The sequence below is a fragment of the Cnephaeus nilssonii genome (assembly GCF_951640355.1).
Source record: "Cnephaeus nilssonii genome assembly, chromosome: 9".
In the NCBI taxonomy this organism is placed as follows: Eukaryota; Metazoa; Chordata; class Mammalia; order Chiroptera; family Vespertilionidae; genus Cnephaeus; species Cnephaeus nilssonii.
The window spans coordinates 43,847,128-43,858,028 of record NC_137080.1 but is presented as its reverse complement, the minus strand read 5'-3'; the positions used below and the strand labels follow the sequence as shown (position 1 = coordinate 43,858,028).

The following is a 10,901-nucleotide window of genomic DNA, read 5'->3' as shown; positions in this document are numbered from 1 at the left end:
GGGGTATCTGACAGAAGACTTTATGGGTGAGTATACATTGTCTCCCCCATTTCTCACCCTAAAGACACAGAAAGAAGGGTCATTTCAGGGACATTGGATCAATCTTAATGTCATTGACTTTTAATGAAATAGGGAAGGTTTCAAAGACCTGCCTGGACCCGAGTTTGAAATGGACAGAATGAGCTCCTTGACCAGTTTCTTTTCGAATGAACAAAGAAGAGTATTCGTAGCACTAAGAGCTTTCACGGCAATGCCCATTTCTGTGTGTTTGTAAAGCCGTGAAACAATCTCATGGTGAAAATCTCCTGGGTTCCACATATCTCTCCATCCTTCACTCACAGGGGACATTGTGGGTTGTCATATGAGGACAGAAGGTGGCAGTGACTGGCATTCGATGCCAGAGGGCCAGAGAGGTTCAACTTCCTGTGACCTGAGTGATGGGCCATAATACAAAGACTGCCCCCCACCAAAATGCCAACAGTACCCTCAGAGAGCAGCACAGGTAGATGAGTCCCAAACCACTGATGCCCACATTTGAAGCATGACAATACAGAAGGAAATAATACACACACAAAATGTACAGACATACATACTATAAGTTCAATAGACTTCCTCAACAGTTCGTTTTAACTTCATGTCTATACTTTTTTGATGTTTAAAATGGGAATCATTTCTACTCGCCTGTCCAACATAAATGTATTTGGCAAAACTATTAGCAAAGTAAAGACTCTGAAAGGGAGTGGAACTGGTGCTTTCAATCCCATTGGCGTGAGTTTGAGAAAATCACTGGGTCCGTCACTGCAGGGTCCAGCCTGGGATACTAAAACCTGCCCAGGGCCCCCCAGCGGGCCCGGGGGTCCTTCAGCTGCCCTTACCGTGGATCCTGTGGACCGAAGCGATGTGCGGCATGCTGTTTTCATAGGCTTCTCTGCTTTCTGGGGAGGCCTTGGTCAGGGGCAGGGCTGCGCGGGAGCCCCACCAGGGCTCCCTCCCGGCCTGCGGCGTCCCCAGGAAGTACCTGCCGGCCTCGCAGCGGCCCCCCTCGCAGGCCTGGGTGTGGAAGTGCCGCTCCTCCACCATCCTGGAGGGGTCCAGCGCGAAGCCGTAGCAGAGCGCGCTGCGGTCCGAGAACTGCCGGTAGGCGCAGGACGCGTCGTGCTGAGAGCCTGGTCTGTCCGTGGGGTCCAGGAGCTGCGGGGAGGCCGTGTCTGTCAGGGGACTTCCGCCCCACTGGCTGTCGTGATCAGATTCTGATCTCTCCGTGTGAAAGCCCGAATACTGAAACCGAGAGGGTGGAAAACGTGCATTTTTAAAAAAAAAAAATAGCCTTTTTACTCTGCAAGCACCCCTAAGGACGTATTGGGCTTAAGGCACCAAATCAAGGCCCGCTCCAGCACCAGCTGGGCACCCCTGACTTGCAGTCAGTAAGCAGTCATGCAAAACAAAATCCTTCTGGCTGCCGAAAGGTGGAGATACAAATAATAATAACCAACGTGGGTGAAACTGAATACCAGGCACTCATGAAAGTGCTCAGTGTGAATTACACCCCCCCCCCCCATGTAGTTCTTATATTAACCCTTTAATGGAAATATTAGTAACCCATTGTATGCATAGGGAAGGCAAGGCCCAAGGGGGGGAAATGATTTGCCCAAGGCCATAGGGTTAGCAGGTGGCAGAGCCAAGATTCAAACCCAAATTCTCCATCACTACCCAAATGATACTGCCAAAGGGAGTGTCCGAGAAAGCTTCATGTTTTATTTCTATTTGCTTTTTAAATCTTTTTTTCTGAATTAAAAAAATGCAGACCAAAAAAAATTAAGGATTAAGGAAGGCATCAACGTGCTGCACCCTCACTCTTTACATGGGACTGTTAACTCTCTGAGGGCTGTGCTGGCTACAGGGTAGGATCCTACCTAATAAAATGGTAATATGTAAATTACCATCACTCCACTACGCCCACGATTGGGCCAGCGGGAGGCGCAGGGGGCGGGACTCGGGGTGGCCGGGGTAGCCGATTGGGCCAGCGGGATGCTGAGCTCGGTCACCAGCAGCGGTGCGAGCTCAGCGCCTGCGCCATGGCTGTGCTGCGGCACAGAAGGGGCCTCTGGGGCAGCGAGCTCACGTCCCGCTGCGGACCATCAAAAGCGGGGGAGCTGGGTGCCTGTCTGCTCTGGCACCAGGCCTTTCGGAAGCCTCCGCCGGGCCGGAGGCTTCCAAAAGGCCCGGTGCACCAGTGGACAGGCACCCAGCTCCCCCGCGATAGAAAGCAAAAGCGTGTAGGGGACCCTACATGTGCATGATTCAATCATGCACTGGGCCTCTAGTAGTTAATTAATGCTTACCTAATTTAATTGCAATATAACTTTTAAAAAGTCTTGACCATATAATCTGTCCCTATTCACTGGGATGTGTTTCTTGCTTTCTAAAGTAAACCTCAAATATGTGTAGGATCATCAGGAAAACGCAGCTGCAGGCCATGCTGTGCCTTGTTGGAATCATGCTGCTTACTTGTTGCCAGAGTATTTGGTCTGGTGTTGAAAGAAGCGTAAAAGGCTCAGCAGACCTCCCTAGGAGATATGCTCAGTTTGAAGGTCCTCAAGTCACTAAAATTAGTAATTTAATTTCTACCTATTTTTGGTTCTCTAATGCCAAACAAAAGTCTAGTACTATAATGGATATTTCCTGCTATGATAGTAATTAATGCCATTTATTGAGAACTTACTATGTGCCCGTCAATGTGCTAATCATTGTATATATATTATGTCATTAAATCCTTATCACACCTATACAGTAATACGTCTCCATTTTACAGATGAGGAACTGCATCACTGAGAGTTTTAATAAGATAGTACAATCCCCCACAGCCTATCTGGTCTCAAAGCCTGCACTTCAAACCATGATTTTACATTTGAGAGAAAACACTGGAGAGAAAAACAGGATCAAATGTTAGAGAGATTTCCAGAAAAGTGGCAGCAACTGTTTTATACTCTCTGGAACCAAAATATAAGTCCATTTTGCACTTTAATTCTTAGCCCAGAAAAAAAAAAGAGGAGTGGGTGTCGGTGGTGGGGTGTGTGTGTTGGGGGAGGGGACACATTCCTTGGCTCCACTGTTCTTTACTTGTCATGTGCTAGCTGAGCAAATTTTACCCATGATGAGATCTTCACAGGACAAGGTAAACTCTTTGCTTCACACTGGGCCCACCCTGAGCAGAAGGAAGAATCCTGACTTCCCCACTCAGTGCAAACAGGCAGCTCACCTAGGGGCTCTCAGAGTCAGAGCGATGAGGTACAGAAGTTCCTCTGGGAAACCCCAGAGTATGCTAATAAATACAGCATGCTTAGGACAGAGTTCTGCGAAAGTTCCAGGTTCAAGATTTTTCTGTTACCATTTCTAATTATTACTTCAACTAGAGGCCCAATGCACAAAATTTGTGCAAGGACCCTGGCCGTGGCCTGGGGCTTCTGCCGCCTCTGCCACCTCTGCCTCAGCCCCCACTGGCTGCGGCTTTGTCCGGAAGGAAGGACATCCAGTCTAATTAGCATATTATGCTTTTATTATTATAGATTTCCTCTCCTTTTCTCACCTCCAAATGTCCATATGGACTATCACCATAGTCCATCAAGAAAAAAATCATAGTAAATCCAGCTGCTTCCCCTGCAGGACTGCAAGTTGGACACATCAGGGCATCCTGCACTCCGTTTCCCTAATCACACCTCCACATGGCATCGGCCTTTTCTCCCCATGAGCACCAGCCTCTCTTTTCACAAGATGCCACCTTCACTTTCACCAAGCAAGTGCTGGCACCCCGTCTCCTTACTGAGTGAGGATCAGAGCGCCATGCATTTGCCCTTTGGTAACACCATCCACGTGCTTGCCTAGGAAAAATTCAGATCATCGTGCTATCCCAAGCAAGAAATTCCCAGACTCTGCTTGTTTGGATAAAAGTACAAACCAGGCCTCTTTCTGAAGCACTCCAGTCAAGACTGTTGAGCTTTGTTGAGAGGGGCAAACGCTTCCCCTGAGTGTATATGGGAAAGTGCTGTTGGCGCAGCAGAGAACCTTCAGTCCTTTGCTCACAAAGAAAATTCAACACAAGGTAACCGTGCCATCCATGAGGTACACATTTCAAGAGCACCCAAAGAAGAATTTGAGGGATAAGCCTCCCGTCAATAGTCAGGAAACTACGACAGCAAGTGCACTGCACTTCACACAGGCAGAAATTGGGTGACTGCGTTGGACCGAGACCTCACACTGCTTTAGAGGCAGAGAGGAAAAGCCTGGCCGTAAACCCTTGTTTTCCAAGCCCTGCAAACGTGCACCTGTGTGCACCTTCAAGACTCAGCCACATCCATCCCTTTGAAAGGGCTGCACTAGAAGTGAACTCTGTTGAGAACAGAACAACCCCATAATTTGATCTGAACTATTTCAGGTGTCCATTAAGTATCAGAGGAAAGAGAGAGAGCAGAGAGGGAAGGTGGCAGCCAGCCAGTACATGCATGTGCGGCACAGTGAATGGACGCTGCTTACCAAGGCTCCTGCTCTTCCCACACCCGCTTTTGCTGCTTACTACATGTGTCATTTGGGTAAGGTGACCAGACGTCCCGCTTTTGGCGGGACAGTCCTGATTTTTAACAATTTGTCCCGCGTCCCGCGGCGTTTTAAAAAAGTCCCGATTTTTGGAAAGAATGCACGACAAGCTAGGGAACGGCGGAAGAACTGGAAGGGAATATACGGTTTTCGGCAGCCATGTGGCTATTTAGCCAGGATATGAGTTTTATATTATTTTTGTTAATTTTATAATGTTAAACTTTAATAATAACAAATAATTGTTGAGAACTGATTATCGAGAACTGCTGATCAAAGTTCGCATTGTTGATCAGTTGTTAGAATTTGACCACCATTGTTTGGACTTAATGAACAATGGCATTTTTTGGGATTGGCAACGATGAAAACATTTTGCAACTGTCTCTCAGACGATACACATCCTACTGCGTGCTAGTAAGCTAGTTAAACAAGTGATGTCATTACAAATCAGCTATTCAGATAATTTAGGTAAGTAATTTATTTATTTATTTCATAAATACATACATTTTCTTGAATTTAGCAGACAGTACTCGTATTATTTATATTTTATAGTGGCGGCAAAAAGTCTAGCGCCGGCCTTGAAAGTGACACTTACGACTTACGTTACGGCAAATTCATGACCTTTTAAACAATGACAGCAATCTACTAAAAAAAATTCACTCAAATGAGAAATATGCCAAAGAATAAAATAATACTATACATAATTTTTTATTTATTATATTTGTAAATTGTACTTATGTTGAAATTTAAAAAAATATATTACAATACTATTTTTGCATTCTATGAAAATTTTTGTTGCTCCATATAGACCAAATTTTTAATCAAGAACCTCCCACCGGTCAATGGTGTCCCGCTTTACCAATGTTAAAATCTGGTCACCTTACATTTGGGGCAAGTGATTTATTTTGTCCCAACAAGAAAAGGGTCATGATGATACTTAACCTACTAAAGGCTGATCCAGAAAAGGGGCCATTTAATGAAAGAGGCAGTAGGAACAGGAAGTCAAGAGAGCTTCGTTCCAGGTCAATCCTTGCTTGTAACTCTCAGGGCAACCTTGGACAATTACTTTCTTTCTTAGCCTCATCTGTAGGATAGCATATTTGGTTAGATTAGACTTTCTCTAATTTTTCTTTCAGCTCTAAAACCCTCTATGACACCATCAGTATTTTGGTATCCTTTCTAGAGTTAAGACATATGATTCCTATGCCTGTCCCTATATTTCACTAATTTAAAGAAGATAAATTATTTAGAACTGCAATCCATGTCAATAACTCTTATTGTCATGGTTATGAGAAGAAAGTTATATGCTATAATTTTACTATAATGTTGATTTACCTCCAAGTATCCCATTATAGCACATGTTTTAGAGGGGTTACATGATGCCTTCTGGTCAATAAATTACTACATTCTAGAGGCTTCTGAGTATGAAGAATAATAGCAGCCATCTAAATCTGTTTCTCTCCAAACATCCTTTCCCCAGAATCTATACAATCATCGAGAGCACAAATTAAATCACATGTGACCCAGTCTATCGGCATTACGAGGAGGCAGAAAATATGCCAAACTTCAAACTTCAAGTTATCTATAAATTTTTTTTAAAAATTCAACAGCAGCCCTAGCTGGTTTGGCTCAGTGGACAAAGCGTCGGCCTGCGGACTGAGGGGTCCTGGGTTTGATTCCGGCCAAACGCACATGCCCAGGATACGGGCTCGATCGCCAGTAGGTGGTGTGCAGGAGGCAGCTGATCAATGATTCTCTCTCATCACTGATGTTTCTATCTCTCTCTCCCTCTCCCTTCCTCTCTGAAATCAATATATATATATTAAATCCAGCAGCAGCTGCTATGAGCCTATGGGAGCAGAGGAAAAGATAAGAGGAGATTTAAGAGAGTCCATGAAAGAAAGGGGGCGGCAAGTAAAGGAAATGGACAAAATTATCACAAGTAAGTGCCAAAATATGAGCACACAGTGACCCACAGCACTGGCCATAGTGAAAGGGTCCAAAATCAAGCAACATTGAAAGTGGCAACTTCAGACAAGTGTCATTTCCGTAAGAGAAGAAAGTAAATTGAGAGTGGATCATGTCCCTCACAGACAGCAGTGAAAGGAAAGAAGGAAGAGGGGGACTTAAGGATCCAGCAAACAAGAAAGAAAAAGAAGTCAGGCAAATCCTCTTTCCTCCTTCCCCTCTCTACCACCATCATCATCCATTTACAAACTATATTTCACAAAACTGACAGGAAAGAGTGCTCTTGAAATAGTAACCCAGCTCATGAAATGGCAAGGAACAGGAGGGAAATTAAACTCCCTATAAAACTCCTGTAGGAAAAGAAACATGAAAACGGAAATACAAATATCCCAGCTGCATAAAAATTCTCATCAAGTAACCAACCACGAAACAAAGGAAAAGTATAAGACAACAGACACTCCAAACTGTGATAAGAAGCCTCAACAAGCATTTGGAGACCCCCCCCCCCCCGCCGCCACACACACACACACAATATACACAGATGGGTGCACAGCACCTGGAATCAGAAATTTAAAACTAAGAAATTTACAAAGAAAAAACAACCACAAAACAGGGGGGAAATTCAGTAACTCAAAGACATTGAATAAATCTTCATTTAAATTACAAATTGTGAAATTATAAATTACAAATTGTGAAAAAGAGAATAGATTTAAATAAAAATTTTAAAAGAGAATTGAAGAAAGTCTGGAAAACATGTAAGGAAACATTGGATAGAGAAAATAAAAGGATCAGAAAAAGTAGTTAAAAGAAGATAGAAAGTTTTCAATATATGTATAACATTTATATAGAAGGCAAAGTAACTGGAACTGTTAAAACAACTTGTAAAAGAATAATAGAGTAAGAGAATATGTCCACCCAACTTCAAAACTTACCATATAACTACAGCAAGCATAACTGTGTAGTATTATTGGTAGAGAAACAGATGCACAGATCAATAGAACACAATAGAGAACCCAGAAATAGACCCACCCAAATATGCCCAACTGATTTTTGACACAGTGCAAAAGCAATTCAATAAAGGAAAATAGACTTATCAAATGATGCTGGAGTGACTGGACATCTATAGGCAAAAAGAAAATGAACCTCAAAGTAAGTCTCATACTTTACATACAAATTAAATGTAAAAAGTAAAATTGTAAAGCTTTTAGAAAATAACATGAAAGAAAATCTTCAAGATCTGGGGCTAGATAAAGAGTTCTTTGACTCAATACCAAAAGTACAATGCATAAAAGAAAACTGATCAATTAGACTTGATCAAAATTAAAAACTTTTGCTCTGCAAATGACCCTATTAAGGAAATAAAAAGATAAGATACCGACAGGGAGAAAATATTTGCAAACCACATATAAAACAAAGGACTAGTTTCTAGAATCTATAAAGAACTCCCAAACCCCAATAATAATAATTTTAAAATTGAGCAAAAGACATGAAGAGACATTTCACTGACTAGATATATAGATAACAAATAATCACATGAAAAGATGGTCAGCATCATTAGCAATTAGGGAGATGCAAATTAAAATTACAATAAAGTATTACTGCATACCTAGTAGACTGGCTAAAGTAAAAAATGGTGACACCAAATGCTGATCAAGATGCAGGAAAACTGGATCACTCATACATTGCTGGTGGGAATGTAAAATGGTACAGCCTCTCTAGAAACCAGGTTGGCAGATTTTACAAAAACTAAATGTGCTACTACCATATGCAATCCTGGACATTTTTTCAAGATAAGGGAAAATTATATTTAGACAAAAACCTATATGGGAGTGTCTACAGAAGCATTGTTTCCCACTTTCTCGTTCTCTTTAATTGTTCCCTTTCTTTTTTAAAATTTATTTTTAATTGTGGTAATATATATATAACATAAACTTTCAAACTTACCCATTTTAAATGTACAATTCAGTGGCAGTGAGTACAGTGACATCTCTGTGCAACCATTACCAACATTCATCTCCAGAACTCTTTATCTTGCAAAATGGAAACTCTATACCCATCTATCCTAATATATAAAAACCCAGGGTTCATAACGACCAACCAAAGGCTTGACCGAACACTGGAAGTCAGTCCTGCAGCCAGTGCTGGGTTGCCGTGGCAACCCAGTACTGACTGTGGAGGGGGCTGCAGATCAGGCCCGGAGAGAGGTCTGGAGAGAGAGGCAGGGTCTGATCAGGCCTGGAGATAGGCCCGGAGACACTGACTGGCATAGAAACTGACCAGTCAGAACCAAACTGGCTGGCAGAGGAGGGCAGTTGGGGGCGAGATCAAGCCTGCAGGGGAGGGCAGTTGGGGGCGATATCAGACCAGCAGGGGAGGGCAGATAGGGGTGATCAGGCAGGCAGAGGCATTTAGGGGCAATCAGGCCAGCAGAGGAGAGCAGTGGGGGGTAAGATCAAGCCAGCAGGGGAGGGCAGTTGGGGGCGAGATCAGGCTAGCAGGGGAGGGCAGTTGGGGGGCGAGATTAGGTTGGCAGAAGAGGGCAGTTAGGGGCGGTCAGGCAGGCAGTCAGAGAGGTTAGGGACGATCAGGCAGGCAGGCAGAGGGGTTAGGGGCAATCAGGCAGGCAGGCAGGCAGAGGCAGTTAGGAGTGATCAGGCAGGCAGGCAGGTGAGCGGTTAGGAGCCAGTGGTCCCAGATTGGGAGAGGGATGTCCGACTGCCAGTTTAGACCTAAACTGGCAATCAGACACCCCCCAGGGGGTCCCAGATTGGAGAGGGTGCAGGCTGGGCTGAGGGAATCCCCCCTCCATGCATGAATTTCGTGCACCAGGCCACTAGTCCTATCTAATAAAGAGGTAATATGCAAATTGACCGTCACTCCAACACTCAAGATGGTCGCCTCCATGTGGTCAAAAATGGCTGCCACAAGATGGCTGGCAGGGGAGGGCAGTTGTGGGTGATCAGGCCACCAGGGGAGGGCAGTTGTGGGTGATCAGACCTGCAGGGGAGGGCAGTTGGGGGTGACCAGGCCTGCAGGGAAGGGCAGTTGGGGGTGACTAGGCCTGCAAGGGAGGGCAGTTAAGGGCAATCGGGCCGGCAGGGGGGCAGTTAGGTGTTGATCAGGCTGGCAGGGGAGTGGTCAGGGGGTGATCAGGCTGGCAGGCAGAAGCAGTTAAGGGAAATCAGGCAGGCAGGCAGGCGCGCTGGTTGGGAGCCAGCAGTCCTGGATTATGAAAGGGCAGTCGAACATCTCTCAAGCGTCCCAGATTGGAGAGGGTGCAGGCTGGGCTGAGGGACACATACACACACACACACACACACACACACACACACACACCCCGCCGTGCACGAATTTCGTGCACTGGGCCTCTAGTATATATATAAAAGGCTAATATGCAAAGTGTCCCCTTAGGAGTTCAACCAGGAGACAGAGTTCGATCGCTCGCTGTGATGTGCACTGACCACCAGGGGGCGGTGCAGAACAAAGGAAGGCCCCGGCCAGCAGCCGGCAGCCTGGGAAGGAAGGCTCTGATCGCTGACCAGGCCTAGAGACCCTACCCATGCACGAATTTCGTGCACTGGATCTCTAGTTCAATAATAATCCCCATAACTCTCCACCCCTGAAAATCACCATTCTTTCTGTCTTTCTGACTGAGGAAAAATTATGAGCCCCACAAACCCCCAACATGTCTTGGAGTTGAGGGTTCCCAGAACCTGGCCATCTCAGAGATCTTTCTGAAACTCTTATCTAACCATGTTGCTCTCTCTTCCTTAAAAAAAATTTTTTTGCCTCTCTGTCTACTCATCAAATAACAGCAATACCACCTACATAAAGCAGAAACTATGGGAGATACAAGGCGAAACAGACAAACATCCAAATAATAGGAGGCTAAGACACCAATCTCAGTATAGGACATGTAAGACAAAAATAATAATAATTTAAAAAAAACAACTATAGACTTAAAAGACAAAGCCAATCCATTAAATGTTATGGCTATATATCAAACTTTACACGCTGATAGTAAATAATGAATCTCTCTTAGTGTACATAACTAATCAGCAAATTGATTAAAATGTATTAGGCCACAAAGAAAACCTCAGTAAACTTCATGAAGTAGAAAAATTATAAACACCACTCTCTGATCACAATGATTAAAAATAATTTTTAAATTTCAAAAACCCTCTACCTGGGAAAAATAAGCTATTAAATCACTTTGGGAGAAATAGGCAAATACAAACATAAAGAATTTCTGGGGAAGAGTTAATAAAAATACTACATATCTGGGTTTATGGGATACACAGCTTAGACCCCTAAATCAATATAAATGAAAGAATAAAAATAAATTC

At 44.1% G+C, this 10,901-nt stretch overlaps 1 protein-coding gene across 2 annotated transcripts in view; it reads right to left on the bottom strand.

Annotated features, from left to right (window-relative positions):
- The window catches only part of SIM1 (SIM bHLH transcription factor 1), a 75,380-nt gene that overhangs the window by 7,419 nt on the left and 57,060 nt on the right, over positions 1-10,901 (bottom strand). For both annotated transcript variants that reach the window (XM_079781502.1, XM_079781503.1), the window contains one exon: positions 876-1,278. In XM_079781502.1, coding sequence (XP_079637628.1) covers positions 876-1,278 — 403 coding nt within the window. The remainder of the gene's footprint in view (positions 1-875; positions 1,279-10,901) is intronic.